Source organism: Lolium rigidum, chromosome 6 (assembly GCF_022539505.1).
Source record: "Lolium rigidum isolate FL_2022 chromosome 6, APGP_CSIRO_Lrig_0.1, whole genome shotgun sequence".
In the NCBI taxonomy this organism is placed as follows: Eukaryota; Viridiplantae; Streptophyta; class Magnoliopsida; order Poales; family Poaceae; genus Lolium; species Lolium rigidum.
The window spans coordinates 90,384,975-90,411,853 of NC_061513.1; the positions used below are offsets into that span (position 1 = coordinate 90,384,975).

General features: G+C 48.1%; 1 protein-coding gene across 2 annotated transcripts; it reads left to right on the forward strand.

Moving 5' to 3' along the window:
• Positions 1-1,016: 1,016 nt before the first annotated feature.
• On the forward strand, positions 1,017-26,879 carry LOC124665103 (trans-cinnamate 4-monooxygenase). 2 transcript variants are annotated; one of them, XM_047202506.1, is made up of 4 exons: positions 1,017-1,883; positions 2,094-2,227; positions 3,005-3,627; positions 26,735-26,879. In XM_047202506.1, exons 1-3 carry the CDS (start codon positions 1,099-1,101, stop codon positions 3,601-3,603), a joined length of 1,518 nt encoding a protein of 505 aa, XP_047058462.1. In that variant the 5' UTR covers positions 1,017-1,098; the 3' UTR covers positions 3,604-3,627; positions 26,735-26,879. The 2 variants fall into 2 exon arrangements, with proteins under 2 accessions (XP_047058462.1, XP_047058461.1); XM_047202505.1 differs by having other exon boundaries at positions 3,005-3,598; positions 26,713-26,879.

Below are 26,879 nucleotides of genomic sequence, written 5' to 3' on the forward strand. Positions count from 1 at the left end.
TGTAAACCTCCACCCAAGTCCACGTGCCACCTATCTCACCCTAGTGGTAGCCTCGAAAATTAGGGGCTTGAAACAAAGGTCAGGACATCCCCAACAAAGAAGCACCACTAAACATGGCGAAAAAGTCGCGACTTGGCATCATTGACTAGCCGGTCGGACCAAACCAACCTTCAATGTTGCAAGTAGTGAAGATCGATGGTGAACCGCCTAGCGTTGCATTGAGCCACCACAAAGCTGTAGCTCCAACACCAGTGCCCCTACCAACTCAAGCTGAAATAGGTTGTTCGCCTTTCCCAACAACTTAACCTTTTCGAGTGAATTGGTTATGTCCATTCAATTCAATATGATAACATCTATATATATAAGGCCTCGACTTCAATACCCGCACAACCCGTTAAGCTTTCAGGTGAAGTGGTTATGGTGCATGATATTCGGTAAGCCGCATGCTTGACCCGCTTGATGAGACACCATCATCATCGAATACGTCGTTGTATCGACAAAGATAGATCGTCGCTGATAGAACCGCAACGCCGCTAGCACTAACAAAACGTGAAAGCTAATCCAGCACTCTTGGAAGACGAGAGTCTCGTCTTCCTCTCTTGGAAAATGAGAATCTCGTCTTCCTCTCTTGGAAGATGAGACTCCACACCGACACGTCACACACTAGAGGCGATAACGACATGGTGGTGGAGCCGATCGGCCTCGTCTAGGGTTTCTCCGAGGATTTGCGGTAGGTATTTTTCGTTGTCATCCCACGTTCTTATGGACATATGCTCCATCCATGAATGGCACGTGCAATCTTGGTCGTGCCAAAAAGTCGAGACAAAAATACACGTGACAGTGATCACGACCAAGAGAGAAGAGACTCTTTCCAAGGCCTGCTCACCAAACTCACTCCGTCTCCTTCCCTACCTACCACACCGCCGTCAACTCTCACGGCGGCGAGGTCCATTCTGCGACGCCCGTTTTCTTATTTAAGCGCACAGCGCACGGGATTTCTCTCCAGGACAATTTAACCAACCAACAACCGTTATTACTGAGCGCGCGAAAACGCACAAGGGAGTGAAGAGGCGCCTCTTCTCTTCAGTGGCCGTCGCCATGGATTTCGTCTTCGTGGAGAAGCTCCTCGTCGGCCTCCTGGCGTCCGTGGTGGTGGCGATCGTCGTGTCCAAGATCCGCGGCCGCAAACTGAGGCTGCCGCCTGGCCCCATCCCGGTGCCCATCTTCGGCAACTGGCTGCAGGTCGGGGACGACCTCAACCACCGCAACCTGGCGGCGATGGCCCGCAAGTTCGGCGAGGTGTTCCTCCTCCGCATGGGCATCCGCAACCTGGTCGTGGTGTCCAGCCCGGAGCTGGCCAAGGAGGTGCTCCACACGCAGGGCGTGGAATTCGGGTCCCGCACACGCAACGTGGTGTTCGACATCTTCACGGGCAAGGGGCAGGACATGGTGTTCACCGTGTACGGCGACCACTGGCGCAAGATGCGGCGGATCATGACGGTGCCCTTCTTCACGAACAAGGTGGTGCAGCAGTACCGGGCCGGGTGGGAGGCGGAGGCGGCCTTCGTTGTGGACAACGTGCGCGCCGACCCCAAGGCCGCCACCGACGGCGTGGTGCTCCGCCGCCACCTGCAGCTGATGATGTACAACAACATGTACCGCATCATGTTCGACCGGCGGTTCGAGAGCATGGACGACCCGCTCTTCCTCCGCCTCAGGGCGCTCAACGGCGAGCGCAGCCGCCTCGCGCAGAGCTTCGAGTACAACTACGGCGACTTCATCCCCGTTCTCCGCCCCTTCCTCCGCGGCTACCTCAGGCTGTGCGAGCAGGTCAAGGAGACCCGCCTCAAGCTCTTCAAGGATTACTTCCTGGACGAGAGGAAGTAAGTTCTGAATCTCAATTTCTTTCTTCCGTCTTCGAGCATCTTCCATTTATTAGTTAGGCGCGCGGCCATTGCCTGAAAGTGAGAGGCGAACCAGATTTAGCAGGACTCTTCTAGCACGCTTCATGCTGGATTCCTTTTGCTCATCTTTACTCGAAATCATGGGGATGGCATGCATGATGTGCTCACATGGTGTGCGTGTGTGTGCAGGAAGCTGGCGAGCACAAAGCCCATGGACAACAACGGCCTCAAGTGCGCCATTGATCACATCCTGGAGGCGCAGCAGAAGGGGGAGATCAACGAGGACAACGTCCTTTACATCATCGAGAACATCAACGTCGCCGGTATGCCCAGCTTCTCTTCTTCATCGACTCTTTTATGTAGTTCTGGCACAGATTGCGTCCGGCCGCTGTCCGCATTTTCGCTTGCCACGTATCGACACTCTACCATCGAGTCACATCTGGCCTTGGAGTGTAGTGCAAGCCTGGAAGCTTGTTGAAGCGTCAGAGTTTGTGGCTGCAGTAGTACGGCTAGGAGCGCTTGTCGGTTGGCACTGCACAATAGTGTAAATCAATGGCACACCTACCATAAATTAAGTGTTACACTGTTACCACGATTTAGCTCAACTAGGAAGAGTTCAGGGTAGAACTGCGGTTCTTCCAGTGTTTTAATACCAACCTGAAGAGCACTACTGAAGCTTACACCAACATGAAGAGCACTACTGAAGCTTACACCAACCTGAAGAGCACTAGTGCCAACCTAGGTTGCCACGAGGTGCACGAGGGCTTGTCTCTTGCGACGGATGGGCCCAAAATCTATGAGCACCACACCACTTGACATCAAAATTTGCGTAAAAATGGGGATCTACTGCATGGGATCGACCAAAATAAAAGGTGTCCGATCAATTTGTCCACTTGAGGACAATTCTGTTCCCGATCGATGGAGACCCCAATTTGATGCTACTAGCAGGGCCACTCACTGCAAGTCGGTAATGCATCACCATTCCTGTCCTGTGGTCTCTCACTGCGTGTCAGTAGATAGATTGTCGGTGGCAATGCTTTGTTGGAAAATTAACTGTTGAATTGCTGATCAGTGATGGCGTTCCATGTTTCTAATTGCAGCGATCGAGACGACGCTGTGGTCGATCGAGTGGGGGATCGCGGAGCTGGTGAACCACCCGGAGATCCAGCAGAAGCTGCGCGACGAGATGGACGCCGTGCTGGGCGCCGGCCACCAGATCACAGAACCCGACACGCACAAGCTCCCCTACCTGCAAGCCGTGATCAAGGAGACGCTGCGGCTGCGCATGGCCATCCCGCTGCTGGTGCCGCACATGAACCTCCACGACGCCAAGCTCGCCGGCTACAACATCCCCGCCGAGAGCAAGATCCTCGTCAACGCCTGGTTCCTCGCCAACAACCCGGAGCAGTGGAAGCGGCCCGACGAGTTCCGCCCCGAGCGCTTCCTGGAGGAGGAGAAGCACGTCGAGGCCAGCGGCAACGACTTCAGGTTTCTGCCCTTCGGTGTCGGCCGCCGGAGCTGCCCGGGGATCATCCTCGCGCTGCCCATCCTCGGCATCACCATCGGCCGCCTCGTGCAGAACTTCGAGCTCACCACGCCGCCCGGGGTCGACAAGCTCGACACCACCGAGAAGGGCGGGCAGTTCAGTCTCCACATCTTGAAGCACTCCACCATCGTCGCCAAGCCAAGAGTGTTTTGAGCTCTGAGCTGCGTGCAGTTTCTGGTTTGATGTTGTACTCTCCTGCGTGCATGTTTGCGCCTCCTAAAACCTATGTATGTCTACGAACAGAGTAGATACAAGTTTCGTTAAGTTATCTGCAAGAAACAGAGGATATGAATCAAACGGGGATGGAAGTACGCCCATCCTGAGTTAAACTAATTTCTGAAAGTGAACTGATGATTAATTTTCTTCTGAAGGACATATAGCACGATGATCTTATGTCTGCAGAAAACTTACCTGCCGTGGTACATCTAGTGGAAGAGATGCAGTTAGCTTCTTCACATTTATTTCGCTTGCAAATTGCTTCCGATTCAAGCAAAGGTATTTGCGGGCACAGCTCGAACTGGTTGTGATACTTCAGGTTCCCCTAACTCAATTTTTCCTTCTTCTGGTTGGTGAATTTGTTGTTGCTCCTCTTTAACTTTACTAGGATCATCTAGGGTAGATCTAATGCGGGTAAGACTGTATCTGTATGCATACTGCAAGATCGGACAGAGATCGAGAGGGAGTGAGGGACAAACCTTCTCCCTTCGAGGAGGAGCTTGAGCCGTTGTCCATGGCGACGGCGCGAGTGGCGTGAGCGTGTGGTGGCGGCGGTGGCAGAGCTTCCCGTGAGCATTGCGCTAACCCTAGATCGGTAGGGAATATCGGTGGGGTGACTGGCGGCGCGATGAACCTCGTAACTTGTGCCCCGGCCCCCACCTCTTTATATAGCGCAGGTCACAGGGGCCCACCAACCATAAGAGGGTTGGACGCCCCCGATCAGGGCGCGGACGAGGTCAAGGACTCGTTATCGATCCGTTGGGATCGATCACGTGGAGATCATCCTAACATTCTCCCCCTTGATCTCAACTTTTCTTTTAACTTTATACTTTCACTTTATTCGTTTCATTTTGGATCAGTCCATAGGGCATGTTTCATCGTCACAGCTCTATTGCCGATAGAATCAGACAGCCACAATACACTTCTCTGTTTTGAAACAAATTCTTTTACTTTTGGGCCTCTTATGATCCAGGATAGGTAAGACTTTCCCTTAAACCCATGGCGGCTACGTGCTCCTTGAACACGCTGGGTGGTAAGCCTTTCTTTAGCGGATCCGCAAGCATATCTTTTGTCCTTATATGTCGAGACTAATAGTTTGATCCTGGACCTTGTGTTTCACAACATAATACTTAACCTCAATCGGTTTAGTAGCATTACTCGACTTGTTGTTGTGAGCATAAAATACTGCAGGCTCATTGTCGCAGTACATCTTTAGTGGTTTGTCAATACAATCTACCACTTTCAAGTCGGGTATAAATTTCTTTAACCATAATGCCTGCCCCGTGGCTTCATAACATGCTATAAATTCTGCATACATCGTGGATGATGCAATCGTGGTCCGTTTGGAGCTTCTCCACGAAATAGCTCCCCCGCAAGGGTGAATACATATCCGGATGTGGATTTTCTATCATCTTTATCCCCCGCAAAATCTGCATCCGAATACCCTCTTATTTCTAGGGAATCGGATCTTCTGTATGTTAGCATGTAACTCTTTGTGCCTTTCACATAACGCAATGCCTTCTTTACCATTTTCCAGTGTTCAAAACCTGGATTTTCTTGATATCTACCGAGTACTCCGGTGATAAATGCTAAGTCAGGGCGAGTGCACACTTGTGCATACTGTAGGCTTCCAATAGCCGAAGCATATGGAACCGCTTTCATTTGATCAAGCTCGTATTGATTTTGGGGACTTTGATGTTTCCCAAAACTGTCGCCCTTGACTATAGGGGCAGGTGTGGCACTGCACTTATGCATATTATACTTACTTAGAATCTTTTCTAAATAAGCCTTTTGCGATAGTCCTAATACTCCATTGTTTCTATCTCGGTGAATTTCTATGCCCAAAACATATGACGCTTCACCAAGATCTTTCATATCAAAATTTGAGGACAAGAACTTTTTTGTCTCTTGCAGTAGACTAACATCACTGCTGGCGAGCAGAATATCATCCACATACAAGATTAGGAAAATATATTTCCCACTTTTAAACTTTGCATAAACGCAATTGTCCTCAATATTTTCTTTAAATCCAAATCTCTTAATTGTCTCATTGAACTTTAGATACCACCGTCCTGGAGGCTTGCTTTAATCCATAAATGGATTTCTTTAGGCGGCATCCCATTTCTTCCTTGCCTTCCATGATAAAATCCTTAGGTTGTTTCATGTAGACATTTTCTTCTAAATCCCCGTTTAGAAATACCGTCTTTACATCCATTTGATGCAACTCTAAATCAAAATGTGCAACTAGTGCCATGATGATTCTGAAGGAATCCTTACATGAGACCGGAGAAAATGTCTCATTGTAATCTATCCCTTCTCTTTGTGTAAATCCTTTTGCCACAAGTCGTGCTTTGTACTTTTCGACATTCCCATTGGAGTCATATTTTATTTTGTAGACCCATTTGCAGCCCACTGTTTTGGCTCCTTTAGGAATATTCTCTAAGTCCCAAACATGGTTGGCACTCATCGATCTCATTTCATCTTCCATGGCCTCCACCCACTTTGATGAATCTGGGCTTCTCATGGCTTCTTCATATGAAGTGGGATCACCTTCCATATGAACTCTTTCTCGTGTCGTAAACTTTGTAATCAGTCGAAATGGCTGATTTTCTAGCTCTTGTAGACCTTCTAGGGGCCACATTCTCTTGAGCATTCTGTTCATCAACTTGTGGCTCAGCTTCCGGAGGTGGCTGTTGTTGCTCCCTTTCATGCTCAACAAATGGTTCATTCGGCTCCTGACGGACAGGTTCCGAATTTTCACTCATCATTGTCATGGGTGTAGTCACAACAGGCGCTTGCACCACAATCGCAGGGATCGTCGGTGACATAGGCATCCCAAATGGGCCTGCCAAAGATAGTACCCGGGGTTTAATGAAGGCCCACTACCCGAAGAATAAGAAGGTTCGAGAGCCCAAGATATATTAAGGAAAGTAGAATTGTAATAGGAAGTGTTGTCTGTAATCTGGCGGGATGAGTTAGAAACCGTCCCGGACTCTGTAACTTGTACAAAACGAAACCCTCGGCTCCACCTCTTATATAAAGGGGGAGTCGAGGGACGAGGAAATCATCGAATCATTGTTCACAAACCCTAGTTTTCATAATCGTCGAGTACTTTTCGGCTGAAACTTTCGAGATCTACTTGCCCTCTACTTCTAACTAAACCCTAGCCTATAACCCGTAGGCATTGACAAGTTAATCCCTTGTCAATTGGCGCCGTCTGTGGGGATTAGAGGCGTAAGGATCTGATCTCGATGGCACGTTCAAGGTCTTCGACATCGTCAACCGGAAGCAACACTATGGATCGAGGTAAACAGATCGCTGCTGGTCTTGTTGATTTTGTTCCTCACCCACCCTCCCGTTTGGATGCATATGCGTATCTGGCGGAGCCCATGGAGATGACGTTCGGAAGGTTTCACTTCCGTGTCGAGAAGGAAGGATCGTATCGTGTCGAAATTCCGATCTCGTCGGGATCGTCGGCGGTCGATTCCGATTTTTCAAGCTATGCATCGTCAACCGAGTCAGAAGAAGAAACTTCGGCAACACATTACGTCAGTACCAGAGCAAGAGAGAAACTCGCCAAGATCTTGAGCGACACATCGTTTGAGTCATCTGCGGACTCATATATAAGCGATGGCTCAAGCGATGTCGATAGTTATGACTTCATCGACAAATCCATCACGATGGGCAAGGTCTTCATCAATCTCAACAATGATGTCACCAAACCCAACACGGATCCGAGTACCAAATATCATCAGATTTATGCTATCGAAAATCAAGAAGAAACATCGGAGGCTTTCGACGATTTGGGTAATCCCTATGTCGATCCCTCAGATCTAAGGAGAGGTATGGGCACTAAATATGACGGGCCCACACCACGTGTCAGAGTTCAACTTCCACAAGCAGCCTGGGATAGAGCTGCAAAAGCTCTAGATGGTTCGGAGCCAATGACGACAACGGCCACGGCTCAAGAACTGCAAGCTTATCAATATAGGCTCGCACGAGCTGCCAGAGAAATAGAAAAACAGACAGCTGAGTTGAACAGGAGAAAGGAGGCAGCTTCTGCATCCGAGCAGGAGAAGGGCAGATCTAAGTCGACAATCTAGAGTTTCGGGTGATAGCCACAGGGAGGCTCGGAACAGAGGAAGATCAAGGTTACAACACATACCCGAAGCAGAAAGAGAGCACTTGATTCAAAACCTCGACATGTCCTTTATGTCGATAGACACAAGAGGAAACATTATCCCTAAGACACCAGAAGCTGGGTATATGGCGACACAGGCTTATATCCTCGCATCTAGGCCACCCCCAGGAGATCCAAGGGAAACATTATACAATATGGTGTTAGCAGGGGTTGGAGCTATGGGAACAGCGTTTGTATCAACGCCTCCCGAAGGAGCGGCAAGGCAAAATAGTCCACGACCTGCGGCAGCAACGGCGGCAGTTCCTGAAGGACCAAGCGGAGCAAGAGACACAGGAGCACAAGCAAGGGTCGATAGAGCGAGGCAAAGCAGAAGGGATCATCGGCAATCCCCGGAGCTTAACGACGAGGATATGTGCGGCCTGCCGTGCTTTACAAGAAGAGTACGAAAAACTCGAGTCCCTTCGGGATTTAAGTTGCCTGATCACTTCAAAAAATTCGACGGCCTGCAAGATCCAGAGGATTGGCTAATTGACTACCTCGAGACGGTGAAGTTAACCGGAGGAACTAGGGCAACAGCCATGCAAAGTATTCAAGTGCACCTAAGTGGAGCCGCACGATCTTGGATCAAAAAGCTTCCGCCAGGATCTATCGACAGCTGGGAAAGTTTCGAGGACGTATTCGTCAAAAACTTCAGGTCCACGTGCAAAAAACCTGCGTCGTTAGAAGAGCTGAGAGCGTGTCGACAAAAGCCAGATGAGTCAATGAGAAAATACATCCAAAGGTGGAACATCATAAAAAACTCAGCAGAAAACATATCTGACGAGAGAGCAATAGACGCGTTTGTCGCAGGAATTAGGCGTGGAGATTTTGTCGAGGACTTGGGAAGGACCAATCCAAAGACAGTATCCGCGTTGATGGAGATAGCAAATAGATGGGCAGATGGAGAAGACGCTGTCCACAATAAACGACACGGGTCGCCAGAGGAGGACCGTGGTCGAAATTATCAATCAAGGCGACGATTTCCTCGGCGGTATCCGAACTATGACGCCCCGGGGCAAATTTCGGCAGGATTTCGGGCAAACACGGGAGGAAACAACGAGAGATGATTATCGGAGAAGCAATGAGCAGCGAAGCGATAATAGGGACGACTCCCGCAACGGACAAAATAGTGGGCCAAGGTTTCCAAGACCTTTCGTGTCCCCCGAAGAAATGCTTGAACGGACCGTGCCGGATGCACTTTTTCCTCGACGACAACGGGAAAAGACGGTCGGGGCACCTGCAGAAAGACCGTCGAAATTTTCAAGCAATGTTCGGATGTGCAGAAAACGCTCACGCTCGAGCAGCACAGAGAAATCCTCGGGAGCCCAGGAGCGAAGTTCACCTATCGCCACCTCCCGCGATTACAGACGACAATCGGCATCAGCTTAGAATAGCGGCAGCACCTCCACCACCACCTTATGTCGATCCTAACTCAAACGGAGCGGTGTCGATGATTCAGAAGGGAAGGCCGTCCAACAGAGCTCAAAAAGTAATCTAGAGACAGGTGTTCATGGCAGAGAAAATGCCTCCACCAACAGTTGAGTACCTCAATTGGTCGGGGCAAGACATCGGCTTCACCATAGCGGATCATCCGCAGCAAGTTCCTCGACCGGGGCGGTCGGCACTTATTACGCCGGCGAGTCATTGCGGGATTTGATGTTTCTCGAGTATTTATAGATGGTGGCAGCAGCTTAAACCTTATGTATGCGGATACATTGAGGAAGATGAACATATCCTTAGCAAACTTGAAGCCAACGGACACAAGGTTCCACGGCATCACACCGGAGAAACCAAGTTACCCATTGGGGAAGATCAACCTCGACATTCGGTTTGGAACTCGAGAAAATTATAGAATCGAGAACTGGAGTTTGAAGTCGTGGATTTTCCATCGCAGTACCACGCCTTGTTGGGACGACCAGCATATGCTAGATTTATGGCAGTACCACACTATACATACCTGTTATGGAGATTGCCCGGACCCAAGGGACCAATCACAGTCAAAGGGAGCTTCGCCTTAGCTGATAAGTGCGACAAGGATTTCCATCGGTTATCGAAACTTTCGGGATGCAAGCTGAGTATTTGGCGTCGAAAAGTATGACCGATTACGACGTACGCCGGACGTTGGAAGGCCAAATAAAGAATCAACTTTCAATACGAGAGAAAAATTCTAAGGAGGTGCAGATTCACCCGACGGACCCGAAAAAGACGACATCCATTGCAAACAACATGGATATCGCATAGGAAAGCGCGCTCGTCGAGTTCCTCCGTGAGAACTGGGAAATCTTTGCATGGTGTCCAGCTGACATGCCAGGAGTACCCAGGGAACTTGCCGAGCACCACCTAAATTTGGATCCATCAGCAAGACCAATCAAACAACCTTTGCGGCGTTTTTCGGAACCAAACCGCAAAGCTATGCTCGTCGAAATCAATCGACTACAAGAAGCTGGTTTCATCAAAGAGATATTCACGAAGCCACATGGGTAGCAAATCCCGTGATGGTGCCAAAGAAAAACACTAAGGTCCTTCGCATGTGCGTCGACTTTACGTGTCTCAACAAACATTGTCCAAAGGATCACTTTCCCCTCCCGAGGATCGATCAAATTATCGACTCCACGGCTGGATGCGAACGTCTTTCCTTCCTGGATGCGTATTCTGGTTATAACCAGATGAAGTAAAGACCGCGTTTATCACACCTTACGGCGTGTTTCGCTACAGAACAATGCCCTTTGGTCTGAAAAATGCGGGAGCAACATACCAGAGGATGATGCAGAAGTGTTTGGCGACACAAATTGGAAAAAATGTGCAAGTATATATCGACGATGTCGTCATAACATCAAAAAAGGGGACAACACTGATCGAGGATCTTAAGGAAACTTTCGACAACCTCAACAAATTTTGTCTGAAGTTGAACCCAACGAAGTGTTCCTTTGGCGTCCCAGCAGGAGAACTCCTCGGGATTTCTAGTCTCAGCGAGAGGGATTGAAGCAAATCCCGATAAAATACAAGCTATCGTAACAATGAGAAAGCCAACAAAGTTGAAAGAGATACAACAACTAACCGGGCGAGTCACGACTTTGAGCAGATTCGTCGCCGAGTCTGGGAGAAAAAGCGTTACCATTTTACGCTCCGATAAAGCAAGGAGACAAATTCCAGTGGAACGAGGAAGCTGACAGAGCTTTCGAGGATTTGAAGCGCAAAATCTCGACACCACCAATTTTGGTGGCGCCGAGGGACAAGGAACCTCTCCTGCTGTATATCGCAGCCACGCCCCAAGTGGTGAGCACGGTGCTAGTTGTCGAAAGAGAAGAAGAAGGAAAACTCCACGGAGTACAGAGGCCAGTATACTTCGTCGGCGAAGTTTTATCGCCATCAAAACAAAGGTACCCTCGGTACCAAAAGCTAGCATATGGAGTATTCACAACGAGCACGAAAATTGCGCCACTATTTTTCGGCACACCCGATCATAGTGGTCAATGAGGCTCCTTTGTCAAATATACTTGAACAATCCGAAGCTACGGGTCGTGTCTCCTTTGGGGAATAGAACTTTCCCCTCGGGACATCACGTATGAAAAAGAAAAGCAATCAAGTCGCAAATTCTGCCGGACTTCATCGCAGAGTGGATGGAGTTGCAAAACACAGGACCCCCAGACTTGTCGAGAACCTGGACCATGAATTTTGACGGGTCCAAGAGAGTAGAAGGGGCTGGTGCAGGAGTAGTACTCATATCACCTGAAGGCGACAAATTGAAGTATATCCTTCGGATGACGTTCCCTAACGCATCCAACAATGAAGCAGAATATGAAGCCCTCATACACGGGATGAAGATGGCGAAAGCATGCGGCGCAACTCGACTAAAAATCTTTGGCGACTCACAATTAGTAGCCCAGCAAGTTATGAATCAATGTGATGCAGTCAATGATAGCATGGTCGCATACAAGGAGGTGTACAATGAACTTGAGAAGCTATTTGATGGATGCGAGGTAAACCACATCAGTAGATTGAGCAACGATGAAGCCGACGTCCTCGCAAACATCGGGTCGCGAGTGCCTCCCGAGTTCCGCCAGGAGTGTTTTGGGAAGAAATATCGGAGAGATCTACAAAACCAAAAAAGGTGCAGAAGAAAGAAAAAACTTCGACACCCCTCGCAGAAACCACGGAGGATGAAGATGAACAAGAGCTTGTGATGATGGTACAGGTTCCTTGGATGCAAGCATATATATCATACATCCTTAGGAAAGAAATACCCGACGATCCGGTCGAAGCAAGGCGAGTAATTCGACGGTCTAAAGCTTTCACGGTGATCAAAGGAGAACTGTACAAGCGAAGTATTTCAGGTGTTCTGCAAAGGTGTGTAACACCCGAAGAAGGAAGAGTAATTCTGAAGGATGTGCACGAAGGAATATGCGGCCACCACGCGAGTAGTCGAGCCATCGCAGCCAAGGTTTTTCGGGCAGGATTCTACTGGTTGACAGCAATCGAGGACGCCAAAGAAATAGTAAGGACTTGCGATGCGTGTCAAAGGTTCGCCGCAAAACCTCACTCTCCAGCAGCAGAACTAGCACCAATACCTTTGTCGTGGCCCTTTGCACAATGGGGACTCGATATGGTGGGCAAGTTACACAAATCATGGCCAGGAGGAAAGGAATACATGCTAGTAGCTGTCGACAAATTTACAAAGTGGATAGAAGCGAAGCCGATAAATTCGCCGGACGGAGCATCCGCAGTAAAATTTATAAAAGGCCTCGTCTTCAGATTTGGAGTGCCCCACAGCATCGTTACAGACAATGGCAGTAACTTCACATCCAATGAATTCAAAGATTATTGCAAGGAAGTGGGTATCAAGTTGCACTTTGCGTCAGTTGCACATCCTCAAACCAATGGGCAAGTCGAGAAAGCCAATGGCATCATCTGCAATGGCATCAAGAAACGCTGTTGGGACCACTAGAAAAAGCTCGACATACCGGCCCGAAGAACTACCAAGTGTGTTGTGGAGCATCCGAACAACACCAAATACAGCGACACAAGAAACCCCGTTTTTTCTGGTCCATGGTGCGGAAGCAGTACTACCAATAGAAATAGAGCACGACTCCCCGAGAGTCACAGCGTATAATGAAGAAGCTTCAAGGACAGCATTGGAAGACGACGTAGACGCACTCGACGAAGCACGAGACGAAGTATTATCGAGAGTCACCAAATATCAACAGGACTTGAAGAATTATCACAGTCGACGTTTGCGGCCAAGATCCTTTCAAGTGGGAGACTTAGTTCTTCGGCTCACGCAAAAAAGTCATGAAAAACTCGAGTCACCATGGCTTGGTCCCTATATCGTCACGGAAGTAATCGGAGGAGGAGCATACGGGATAAAGGACAAGAAGACGAGTGGTGGAGGAGCAAAACCCCTGGAACGTGGCGCAACTCGGGCGGTTCTACGCCTAGAGCTAAAATATAGTCCTTGTAAAACTTCAATGTACTTGAAACGCCCACGAGTTTTCGGACGCACTCTTTTCCTTTTTCGGGGCACCGAGTGGGGCCGGGAAAGGTTTTTAATGAGGCGGGCTCGTGGTGCTGCAATATAATAAAGATAGTGGAGATATACTTCTTATTTCTCGACACGCTCGGGGGCTCAACGCCCAAGTCTCAAAATACATACAATATAGATTCACTGAAATATTTCGCATTGGTACATTAATACCTCGCCAAATATAAAAATCGGAAGACAACAATCATAAATATAGCGTCCTCGTCAAAATCTTAAGCGCTTTGGTCTAAGAACCTCGCAATAAAAATATAGAACGTTGACATCAAAAGTACTCGAAGATCGATAATCCTCCAAAGAAAGAACAAAGATGTCCTATTTCGACAGAAAGATAAACCTTCAAGGTGGAAAAAATAGTATAACCTCTGCCAAATCAGGCTCGGGGGCTTCAACAATATAGAAGATTTCGGCAACATACAACAAATTTCTTCGGACATACAAAAAATCAAAAAAGAGTGAGATATAAGGTTTTCAATATAGTACAAATCAGTTATATCCCAAGATACTATCTACGGACAAGCCTCTGGTCGTTTTATGTTCAGCATAAGAACCCTTGATAAAGAACTCCGAGTCCATCCGAAGAAGCTCATCTATCATTGATTCGGCCACAGGAGCTACCATATTATCGATTGAATCAATATCATTCTTCCGCCGCGTTTTCTTGGCCAGACAATTAGCAACAATCTTCGTCAGGTCTAACTTTGGATAACAAATGTTTATCATAATCATGGCAAATCTCGCTCCAGCAGAGAGTTGAGCACGCACAAAGTTGTGAATGCGGGGAGCATCTCTGAATCTATACCTAATAATAAAAGCAAAAGAGCTTCTTGTTGGTCCGTCTATTGTTGCCCTTATACTTCAGTTATAATTACATCTATTGCCACCGGTAAGTGAAAAGCGAAATAACGGTTCGTTTTTGTTCCGATAAAAAAAAAAGTCCGCCCGCGACCCCGTTAATCCCTATGCCGCCCGCGCCCAGTGCCCACCCATCCTCTGCCACTCTGGCACGCCGGCCCGCGATGAATCCTCCACGCCAGCTGAGCCCACCCTTCAGATCCGTCTGCAGTCGATGCGGCTGAGGCGGCGCCGTCACCCCAACAAGCTTGCCGGTACATTCCTCCCCCATCCTTATCACCCTTGTGGCCTTGTGCCTTGTATCCTCGACCAGAGGACAAGAGTAGCAGGGATAGGGTCGGCCGAAGCCGGCAGCGGTGCACGAGCTAGGTTGCAGGGGAACGTCCGAGAGGAAGATTGTGGAAGCGCCGCCGGGGCAGCATGCGGTAATTTGCTGGCATGGATCTCGAGTAGATGCTCGGGCTAGAGCTGCGACGACGGAGAGTCTGCACCGGCGGCCAGGGGAACGGAGCACGGCAGTGAACGGAGATGAGACAGAGAAGATAGGGGAGGGAGGTGGACCGCGCGGGGATCAGATCGAGAGTGGCCATGGGAGGTCAAAGATTGAGATTAAAAGATGGGGTGGACCGGTGGAGTGGAGTCTCTTTTTTTTTTCTTTGTGCGGTAGTCGTTTCCAGGGGCGGTGGGGTGAGTGGTGGGTCAGTGGGTTGCGAGACTCCGCCTCGATCTGTCCCAGCGTTCCGTTTGCAACAATGGATGCCAATGACAGGCTTGCCTCTCCACATTTGGTAGCACTGGGCAACAAAATGAGTAGAGGTGAAAGAATCAGCCGAACCTGCAATACCAATATATTCATTAGATTCAAAATATAAAGCACTTCAGTTTTCCGTCATAGCACCAAGAAAACAATATAACCTATGTTTAGAAGGTACTGGAACTCTCCGTCAGTAGCCTCCGAACATATGTGCTGCTTTTACATCCAATTTTCCATCAATTTGAGAAGCACATTCAGGGTGCAGCATCACTATATCCAGTTCCTCCCAAATATGGAAATAAATTACAAAAAACTACCGCAATTGAGACGAAATCGATGTAATAGTACCGGTATTGTTAATTTTTTCAAATCGGTACCATCTTTGAGGCAGGGAGCAACAAATCAAGAAAAACCACGGTAGAAAAAGTTTTAATCTTAATGGCCCGACTGATGACATGGCTTAATGGCCATCCCTCCGATCCACTTCTGTTAAATGAGGGGTTGAGATGGAGATGGAGCCCACCTGTTAGTCCCGATTTTTTATTCTCTGTTCTTCTAATTCGTCTCTCTATCTCTTCTGGGGAATAACACCGTTCACTTACCTCCCTAAAAAACACGTTCAACAGCCTCGCTAAATATTCAATTGCATCCCTCCACCTACCTCGGGCGACTGGCGGTGCTCGCATCTCCGCCTGGCGCCCCTCTCCTTCTGGCCGAGCGCCGCTCGCTCGCGTCGTTCCCCTCCACATCCATGCCGTCCGCGGGCGTCCCAGCTTTCTCCCCTACCGCGCCCTAAACTCGCGCCAGCGATGCCCCGGCCGCGCCCGTCCTGATGCGGCTCGGGTGAAGGGAAACCCCTCTCCATCTGCGAGCAGCAAGTCCATGCCACGCCGCCACCAGGCCTGTCCCGCTGCGAGCAGCAACTCCATGCCGCGCCGACGGCCGAGCTCTTACGGTGTCGGCGACGTCAAATGGTGGCAACACAACTGAGAGCAAGGGCAGACGAGGGAGAACATAAGGACGATCAGGAAATCACCACGTAATTTCCTGGGTGGTCAGTGGAGGCAGGGGAGCTTGGCGGCCACGCACGCCATGGCCAACCGCGATGGCGGTGGAAGGACACGAGTGCCGCGTATTGCTTGGGGGAGATCGAAAACCGGTGGCGATGGATGGGGGCGGAGGTAGACGAACTCCGCGGCGGCAGTAGAAGGCCTATTGCGTCGATTCATTCGTCTGGGAGAGCAAGTGAACCATGTCGCGCACTAAGGAAATGGTCTCGAAGCTTGGTGAGGTCTGTCTAGACGGAGAGAACGACAATGCCGATGCCGGCGCGTTCCAAACGACGACAGCGTTCTCGTTCTACAACACACAAATGGGCTAATTTTGGGGGTCAAATGATACCATGACAACTCTAGCGCCACTTCCACCACAAAAATTGCACTGCCACTCCCGCCGCCTTGGACGCCGCCGGTCGTATTCGCATCCTCCACCATCTAGAAAAGAATGGAAAGAGAGAGGCTTGTTGATATTCGCCCACGTCGTTAGTCTAAACGACGGGTGGCAACCGTTAGTTCACGTCATGACTTGCAGTGGGGCCGCGAAGATTAAAATGCGGTCTCTAGATAATTAGCGCTATTTGTTGCTCCCTCTGTTAGAGATGGTATTGATTTGAAAAAATTTAACAAAACCGGTACTGACAGTCGAGTTTGCCTTAGTTATGGTAGTTCCTTGTAATTTACTCAAAATATGGACTAACAAAGTTCCCAAGCTTTTGTACAATGGAGATAAGCAACGATTGAAGCACGAACCAATCCGTAGCAACGCACGGGTAATTTTCCTAGTACCTCTAATAATTCAGGAAGAGTCTTGGGAACCTCGTTTCGAGGAAATAAATTCCTATAGACAAGGGTTAACGTCGTCGTGCAAAAACTGAGAAATTCGCGCACTTGGCAAGCACGGTCTTGGAACCTAACAATTTGTTGGGTTCGTTCAGGAGTGGCCCAGAACAAACAGCCATGGTTAAGGGAGAGATTGACAAGACGATTTGTTCTCTCGTTTACTCTTTGATCTTCGGCAGCAGCATCAAGAACCGAGCCTATTAAGCACCAAGGCAAAAGATTTGAAGGAAGGAACAGCAAAATAAAGAGAAGGCATCATGAGATCGCAAGAACGTACCCAACATATCTGTGCTAGCCTCCAGCATCAGCTCGAGCATACTATTTTCTCGGGTCCTGGCTCCCTTTGCTTCTAATACAGCAGCATCCTTAGCAGCCGTAGCTTCTTTGGCTTGATGAAGAGCAAGTTTTTCTCGTTCAGATGCTTTCCGAGATTGTTCCATCATGGCCAAAGTTTGTTTCTTCATAGATTGAAGTTGTTGTCGAAGTTCTTGCAAATCTTCCGACAAATGTTTGCTTGACGAACTTTCGAGGGGATTATGGTCGACTAGTACTTTCTTCGGGAAGGAAGATGCAGGTGAAACAGCGGCAGAGCAAGGAGTGGTCGAGTAATTATCAAATATTAACTGGAAAAGAGAGCCCCAGGATCAATGATAAGAACGAAGAGGAATTTCATTACTTTCTAGAAAATTTACACGGACATTACAAAAGAAGTTTTACAGAGGGACTAGCAGGATAACTGTCGCCAAGGCTAAAATGGCGACAAGAGCAAAAGAAACAGAGAAAGAAAAAACAAAGAGGCATGCAACTAGACCTCCGGCCTCGATGAGCTTGGAGTCGAAGCTGGCTTGATCCCGAGATACGTCAAGATCCTCTTCGTGTTGGGCTTAGCCGCCTTAATCAGCGACTTCCATCTCGATTGCTCTATCTGATCGGTGTCGCCAACTTTCATCCAATCAAGAGTCTGTTGGCTGTCAGCAACCAGGGCAACAGTGTTTTCGACAGCAACCTTCATATTTTCATGACGCATCTTCAGTCCGAGGTCTTCTGATGAATTGAAAATCTTGGCAAGGGCAAGGAAAGTCGACGGTTCCTCTTTCTTCGGGAAGAAGTAGGGGAACAACGCCGACAAACCCGCACTAGCATTTGCCACGCCTTCACGAATTTCGCGTCCATGAAACTCCAGAGAAGAAAGTGCGTCAAGGAGAGGGTCATTGCTGGGATTCTCCAGATCAAAATCTTGGTTTGTTTGGGCTGCCACACGAGACAAAAACATTAGTCACAAACCAAGAAACGGGAAGTACAATAAAAATAGAAGGGATCGATAATATTACTCAGAGTACGTCGACTTTGCGACTTCAGACGCTTGAGGATTCCTTGCTCACGAGCAGCTTGTGCAGCTTTCTGCTCGTCTAAAGCAGATTCAGCATCTTTAAGCCTTTTCTGCAGTTCCTCGACACTAGCAGCCTTTGCTTTGGCATCATCAGCCTCGGCTTTAGCTTCGCTAGCAACAAGTTCGGCTTTCTCGCGAGCCGCCTCACTTTGCTCCAGTTTATGAGCAAGTGCGTCGGCACGCTTATTGGCCTCTGCAAGTTTCTCTATCAAGATAAAAAAGGAGGAGGAAAGATCAAAAAATCGCGACAAGCAACAGGAGCAAAATCCAGGGAGAACGGCAAATATAAAGGTGGTTACCTTCGGTTCTGCTGGCATACTCGCGGTACCCAATAAATTGGGACCCGATGCGGATAAGATCTTTGATCATGGGCTGTCAAAGAAGAAGAACGCAAGAGAAAACGTTGGCATTAAAAAAAGTGAGGGCCTAAAATTGCAAAATAGAGGAAATATAGATGTCGACAAACTTACATCATCCAAGAGCTGGGACGAAGAGCTGCTCAATTGAGGGGGAGGTTCAATGATCATTTCAACCCTTGCCCTTTTTGGTGAAGGGACAAGGGGGCTCGAAGGAGGAGTAGATGTGCCAACATTTTGTTGAGGAGGCGACTATTCTTCTCCTTCAACGGGTTTCTCCGAAATAACTAAAGTATGTGACGTGCTCGTCCGAGGAGCCACGTCACGAGTTGGTACTTCTTCCTCGTCATCACTGCGAGTAAGGATCAATAGCATAAAAAGCAAGACAAGAAAAAACTTCAACTACAGAAATAAGGGGAAATCAAGGCGACTTACGAACTGACGAGGGATGCAATATAAGGATCATAAGCTGCCTTCGGATGAGAAGGAACAACTTCTTCGGCTTTGGATGTGCCGGAATCTTCGGCATTACTCCTCTTCCTTTTCCTTTGTGGAGAAACGGCGGGAGGAGGAGATTGGACCGATGTAGTGTCCTCGGAAGATCCTGCGGATTTTCGAGAATCCACGGGATCATTCACAAAAGGTGGAGCTTCTTCATTGTCGTCAGTGACAATGCCCCTTTCTTCGACTTCTCCATCCTCAGGAAGAGGAGGAAGGGAAGCCATAGTAGGATGATTCTGCAGAAAAATAGCGGTAAAAGGAAAATTAGAGAGATGTCAATACAATGAGATGCAGGGAAAGTTCGGAACAAGATAAAAATTCGAGAAGACAAAATACCTCGGGAAGAGGATTGGTGGAGCTGTATGGTTCCACGCGACAAGAGGAAGGAATAGAATCCTTCTTGTTTAGCGAGGTAATTCTTCGAACTAACTTCTCCAAGTCCTTCAAAGAAAGGTCATTGGAGAGTCTATTGGCGTCATTTTCACCAGAATACGTCCAAAGGGGATTTTTGCGAGCCTGAGGAGGCTGCACTCTAATCCTAAGAAAATAAGCAGTGATTTGAACACCAGAAAGTTCTTTGCCCCGAGTATTTTGAAGATGACGAATGCGAGACATAAGAGCTTCTGTCGCCTTTTTCTCTTCGTCGGAAGCTTCAGCATCCCAGGAGTGGCGGCGTTGAATTTTTGCGTTTCCGTCGAAAGGAACTATGTTGTGCTCCACGGAATTGGCACTTTCTTCGTGTATATAAAGCCACCTTTTGCGCCATCCTTGGACAGAGTCAGGAAATTTAACGTCGAAGTAATCAACGTCGGTTCGGACACAGATAACAACGCCGCCTATGTTGTAGGTGGCGTTGTGAGCGCCATTACGGCGGAGGCAGAAAATGCGTTTCCAAAGAGCCCAATTAGGAGGGACTCCAAGGAAGCATTCGCAAAGCGTGATAAAAATAGAGATGTGGAGGATCGAATTGGGAGTCAACTGGTGTAGTTGAATCCCATAAACAAAAAGAAGGCCGCGGAGGAAATCATGGATTGGGGCGGAAAGGCCGCGGATGAGGTGATCAACGAAACTAAGCCGATACTCAATTGGAGGGTTTGGGTAGCTTTCTTCGCTGGGAAAGCGGATGGCGTCTTCCTTCTTCATCAGGCCAAGCCTCTTCAGCATATTGACATCTTGGTTGGAGATTTTAGATCTCTCCCACTCAAGATCCTCAGCAGCCATCGTTGATTCTGGAGTGCTGTGGCGAGTGAGTCGCGTGCGCGGTGGCATCAATGGCACTGGGAAAAGCAGAGCTTGTACGTGCGGAAGATCAAACAGAGTTGGGCGCAAGGGAAATTTTTGCAGAGGGGAACAGATGTGCGGCGCAAGCGAAGGACTGGACCGAGGTTGAAGAAAGGTTTATATAGGGTTCGAACGAAACAGTGCACCGTTGGATGAAGAAATCGTATGGTGGAAAAAGGATCTTGTAGATACAAGGGTAAAAAGGTATTTTTACTGGGATGGAATGGAATGGAACAGGCGTTACTGTACGTGCACCAGGAAAAGCGGAGGACGTGTGTCCCCCACTTGCACGACGTGTCAACGTGGTGGGAATAATGGACCCACAAGGCAGAGAAATCTCGACTATTCATGGAGCTGAAGAAAATTTGACAAAGGAAAGTATGTCGACAAGGAAAATAAAAGGAGAATGGCGACAGGAGAAGTTATTTGAATACTTCGGGAGCCTTTGGTCAGAAACAAGTTTTTGCCCAAATGCTCGGGGGCTACTTCGATAAAAGTAAAATTTCGACTATGGCAAATATAGAAATTGTGGGAGCCTACAACCAAGCACAAGTTCTTGGCTGTAGCCTCGGGGGCTACTCCCATCGGGAGCGCTGTTCGCGCACCCGAGGGATATAAAAAAAAAAAAAGAGAGAGAATATCGGAAGTAATGGCAATATAGCGACAAGATGGACTAAAATGTTGAGCCTACAACCAAGCACAAGTTCTTGGCTGTAGCCTCGGGGGCTACTCCCATCGGGAACGCTGTTCGCGTGCCCGATGAAATTTAAAAAGGAAGAAGAAAGAAAGATAGAAAAGCAAGAGAGTATATTTCGAGTTATAATTAACTCTACATATACTCCCATCGGGAGAATAATATAAGTCATATTTGACTCGATAAAATGTGCCATTCCAACAGCCGGAAAAGCACTCGACAATATATTCTCGGAACGCCAAAGTTGCGATCAATTTCTGAATGCCGCAAATTTGCGAAGGTAAGACCCCGGATCCATTCTCGCTGGGCGTGGCATCGCCGAAGACTGCGCTCCGCTACTTTTATCCGTATCAACGGATACGAAGAAAAATCCTAACGGACGCGTTAGGTACCCGATAAATTTAACCGGGACTCGACGAATGGTAAGACCTTAAGCGGCACCTGTCGGAGTTTACACCAGTATCCCGAGATCATGTCCAAGGACGTGATCTTGAAGTAGGTTTTTGCGGATTGCCACTAGAGCAGTTAACTAGTACCTGATCCGTCAGATGAACTAGCCCCAACTACCATTATCCCTGTACAATATAGAAATTTATATGAAGAAATATAGAACAGTTTAAGTTGTCAAATAAAAATAAACGATGGAGATTTTCCCCGATTCTACGATTCAAGCAAAATCTCGGGGGCTATCGACATAGGCATCCCAAATGGGCCTGCCAAAGATAGTACCCGGGGTTTAATGAAGGCCCACTACCCGAAGAATAAGAAGGTTCGACGACCCAAGATATATTAAGGAAAGTAGAATTGTAATAGGAAGTGTTGTCCGTAATCCGGCGGGATGAGTTAGAAACCGTCCCGGACTGCGTAACTTGTACAAAACGAAACCCTCGGCTCCACCTCTTATATAAAGGGGGAGTCGAGGGACGAGGAAATCATCGAATCATTGTTCACAAACCCTAGTTTTCATAATCGTCGAGTACTTTTCGGCTGAAACTTTCGAGATCTACTTGCCCTCTACTTCTAACTAAACCCTAGCCTATAACCCGTAGGCATTGACAAGTTAATCCCTTGTCAGTCGGTACAGGTGCACATGGTAGCGCAAAAAATGGCTCCTGAGTCATCGGATTAGGTGCATGCACCCTCTTCTCCTCAAGATCAATTTTCCGAGCTACCATGCCCCCCCTCATCATTTCGTCTTCTAAGAAGACAACATATCTCGTTTCCACAAACTTTGTGAATTTCTCTGGACAGTAGAAACGATAACCTTTTGACTTTTCAGGATAGCCAATAAAATGGCAGTCGACTTGTTTTGGTATCTAACTTTGCGATATTTGGATTGAATACTTTGGCCTCGCGAGGCTCCCCCACACTTTCAGGTGGTTTAGAGAAGGAACTCTCCCTGTCCATAGCTCATACGGTGTTTTGGGCACTGATTTGCTTGGTACTCTGTTTAGAATGTGAATAGCGGTTTTAACGCCTCAATCCACAATCCCAATGGTAGGGTGGAATAGCTCATCACATTGCGCACCATATCCATAAGGGTACGGTTGCGCCTTTCAGCTACCCCATTCTGCTGAGGTTCGCCCGGCATCGAGTACTGGGCGACTATTCCGATCTCCTGTAGAAACCTTGCAAAAGGTCCGGGGACTTGGCCATATGGAGTATGTCGACCGTAGTACTCCCCTCCACGATCAGACCTGACTATCTTTATTCTTTTATCATGCTGATTTTCAACTTCAGCTTTGAATATTTTGAATTTATCCAACGCTTCTGTTATTTCTTTTATTGGATAAATATAACCATATCGGGAGTAATCATCTGTGAATGTTATGAACGAATCATAGCCATCCACACTTTTCACCGGAAATGGTCCACATATATCGGTGTGAATTATTTCTAGTGTTGTTGTGCTTCGATTTGCACCCTTTTTAATTTGCTTTACAAATTTTCCTTTAATGCAATCGATGCACTGTTCTATGTCTGAGAATTCTAATGGAGGAAGAATATCATTTTTAATGAGTCTTTCTATTCTCCCCCTCGAAATATGGCCTAGGCGATAGTGCCATAATTTCGATGATTCATCAGTTCTTTTTCTTTTCTTTCCTTCTGTTTCCGACGAGGGTATTTGTTCATTCACTTTACACACAGACAATACTTTTTCACGCAAGGACAATAAATAAAGCTCATCATGGAGTATAGCAACCCCAACATAAGAATTATTACACCATATGGCACATTTGCCATGTCCAAAATAACATTGATAACTTGTCTTTATCTAAGCGCGATACACTTATTAAATTTCTATGTATGGAAGGAACAAATAAGACATCTCTAAGCGGAATAGTCAAGCCATCAGCTAGCTCCAAGAGGACGTCGCCAACGACTTCAACTTCTGCTTGAATTCCATTCGCGACTTCAACGCATCCTTCGCCTCTTTTCGTAGTCCTCGTCGATTGGAATCCACGTAAAGAATTTGCAACATGAACGAGTTGCACCCGAGTCAATCCACCAAGTAGATTTCGAAAACTGTGTATGCGAGGATTCATTTACAAAGGAAACTAAATTGTTACCTTTCTTTGCCATTAATTCTTTCGAAAAGCAGGGCAGTCTTTCTTGTAGTGCCCAGTCTTCTGACAGTGAAGACACTGATCTTTATTCACTGGCAATGGCCTGTGCTGGAACGTCTGATGCTGCTGCATTGGGGCTTTACCATATTGCTTTGAAGGAGAACCATTGTTGCTTGGTGTGAAGGGCCTTTTCTTATTATCCTTCACATAATTGATGGTACCTCCATTCTGTGCCTTGAGTCTGTCCTCCTCTTGCACACACATGGCAATGGTCTTTTCAATGTCTCATTTCTCAGGGTTCATGTTGTAATTGACAACAAAGTTGTCAAACTGTTGTGGCAATGAAGCCATCACCAAGTGAACCAGAAGTGCTGGCTTCAGCTCTAGGTCAGCATCCATGGGCTTCAGCTTTGCAGCCAGGTTGCTCATCCTGAGGATGTGCTCCCTGATGCCATGTGCACCTCCACTGTACTTTTCTGTCACCAGCTGCTTCAACAGCTGGGTTGCATATGTCTTTGAAGAACCAGTGAACTAGCTCTTTATCTTTTCTAAGTACTCCTTTGCAGAAGCACACTCTGTAATTGAGCCCACGATGGCGTTCTCAATTGTATTCTTTATAAATGCCATGAACTTTTTGTTGGCAGTCTGCCACTTTCTGTTATCCAGGGTGTAGGACATCTCCACAGGAGCATGGTCCCTTTTCTTTTTAGCCCATTCATCATCAGTATCCGTGTCAGCTCTGATAGGGTCAGCAGGCTTGATGGGCTGTGGTGTTTGAACCACCCAGTCCACCTCAGCACAGACAAAGGCGAATTACACCTTCTTAATCCATTCTGTGTAGTTATCCCCTATAAGGGTGGGAACATCCTTGATGCAGCTCATCAAGTAGAACCCTCCTGAAAACCACAAAGAAGTGAGAACAGTACAATTGCAAATTATAATCCAACATTGGTCCGAATTAAAACATGCAACTGTGTTAATGCAAATAAAACTATATCACCGTTGGGCAGAAATAGAGATAAATGCACATATCATTGCAACAAAACATGGTCATGTCATTAATAACGTTGGTAAAAAAATAACAGAACCATAATTGTCACAATAACTACTTTTCATTTTTGCATTTAAAAATGCTTATTTTTACTATTTGCAGCGGAAACTGTGAATATAAACTTTAAACTTTGAACTTTTCAGAGGCATTTCCTTTACTTTTTCATTTTTGAACAAATATTTCGTTGGTCCTATTTATTCAGTAAAAAACTAGACAAAATTTTGGCCAAAAAATGACCCAAAACTGCCTAAATATGCCTCTGTAATTAATAAAACTGTGCAAAACTGTAAAAAAATGACTGTTACTTTACAGCGCGGCCCGCGGCCCACCACGCGGTGCGCGATGCGCAGCCTACACGGCGCCCACGCGGTGCGGCACGCGGTAACGCGGCGCACACACGGCCCGCCAACGCGGCCTGGCCAGCGGAGCCCACGCGGCCCGCCCATGGCGCCGACGGGGCCCGCCCACGGAGCCTACGCGGAGAGGCAGCGCGGCACGCTCCTGGCCGTCGGATCCATCCAACGGCTGGCCTACTGTTTCGCTCGGTATAAAACCGCGTCCAACCGCTCAAACCCTAACCCTAGGGTCATTTTCCCCCGAGGCCTCTCTCTGTCCACTCTCTGTAGACTCCAGCGGCGGCGCGGAAGCTCACCTCCCGCCCGCGCGCGCGGCTCCAGTTCCCTTTCCGGCGATGGCCGGGCTAACCCGCGCCTCTCTGCCGGCGACGGCAGCTCGCACCGGCGCCCCGCAGCAGCAGGTGGCCGGGACGAGCCCCTCCCTTTCTTTCTGTATCCTCCTCCACCAGATCCCGGCGCGGTGGCCAAGGAATGGAGGCAGGCGGTGGCGCCCCCCTGGTTTTCTTGCCGGTGTGCGCGTTCACCCGAGGGTGAGCGCACCGCCGTCAAGATGACCAGAGGCGGTGCCCTGTACTTTGTTGGCGACGTGAAGCACAGCAACACGGTGAGCACGGTAAGATCTTTTCTTTGCCCCCGGCTTGCATAGCAAGTGGGAGTAGCCCTTCTTCTCGATGCCTCGGCTTGCCGATGCGCATCGGGATCGAGAGGGGCGGCGCGGCCTTGCGGCGGCACGAACTTTGCCGGCGAGTCCGAGGGTCTCGGCCGGTTGCACTTTTCTTTTTGGTCGGAGGGTTGCCAGGGTTAACTTTTGATTTCTTTTCTACCCGAAAAACCATAAGATCTACGCACTAGTACTGCTCTGATACCAATGTTTAAGTTTACTAGGATCATCTAGGGTAGATCTAATGCGGGTAAGACTGTATTTGTATGCATACTGCAAGATCGGAGAGAGATCGAGAGGGAGTGAGGGACAAACCTTCTCCCTTCGAGGAGGAGCTCGAGCCGTTGTCCATGGCGACGGCGCGAGTGGCGTGAGCGTGTGGTGGCAGCGGTGGCAGAGCTTCCCGTGAGCACTGCGCTAACCCTAGATCGGTAGGGAATATCGGTGGGGTGACTGGCGGCGCGACGAACCTCGTAACGTGTGCCCCGGCCCCCACCTCTTTATATAGCGCAGGTCACAGAGGCCCACCAACCATAAGAGGGTTGGACGGCCCCGATCAGGGCGCGGACGAGGTCAAGGACTCGTTATCGATCCGTTGGGATCAATCACGTGGAGATCATCCTAACAGCTCCAAACTCTTTGGTGCTTCACGAAGCCAGTTTTGTCCAAAGATTGGGTGGGATATGAAGTCCAATAATGCTATGACTTCTTCGATCTCAGGATCTGCCGGATCCGTTTCTTGGACTTGGTCTTTCGAAGATGTGCATAAGAGTAGGATTGTGTACGTATTTTCGCAGGGGTGATTGTGTGTACGTATTTGTGAACGTCTGCATCTATATTGTTTTCCGCAAAAAAAAAAATCACGGACAAAACTTAGAGACATACATGGCAATCAATTGTGACCCAATAGTTATACAGATCACACTTCGTCCTATTCCGTAGATGTAGTATTGAAATTTTTTGAGCTCTGAGCTGCGTGCAGCTTCTGGTTTGATGTTGTACTCTCCTGCGTGCATGTTTGCGCCTCCTAAAACCTTAATTATGTATGTCTACTACAAAGTAGATACAAGTTTCGTTACTGTTATCTGCAAGAAACAGAGGATATGAATCAAACGGGGATGGAAGTACGCCAA

What these genes read in the sequence shown, in the direction of transcription:
- LOC124665103 (XM_047202506.1), top strand. Translation starts at nt 1,099, where the DNA reads ATGGATTTCGTCTTCGTGGAGAAGCTCCTCGTCGGCCTCCTGGCGTCC. An exon ending in TACTTCCTGGACGAGAGGAA is followed by an intron (nt 1,884 to 2,093) that starts GTAAGTTCTGAA and finishes GTGTGTGTGCAG; the next exon opens with GAAGCTGGCGAGCACAAAGC. An exon ending in CGAGAACATCAACGTCGCCG is followed by an intron (nt 2,228 to 3,004) that starts GTATGCCCAGCT and finishes TTCTAATTGCAG; the next exon opens with CGATCGAGACGACGCTGTGG.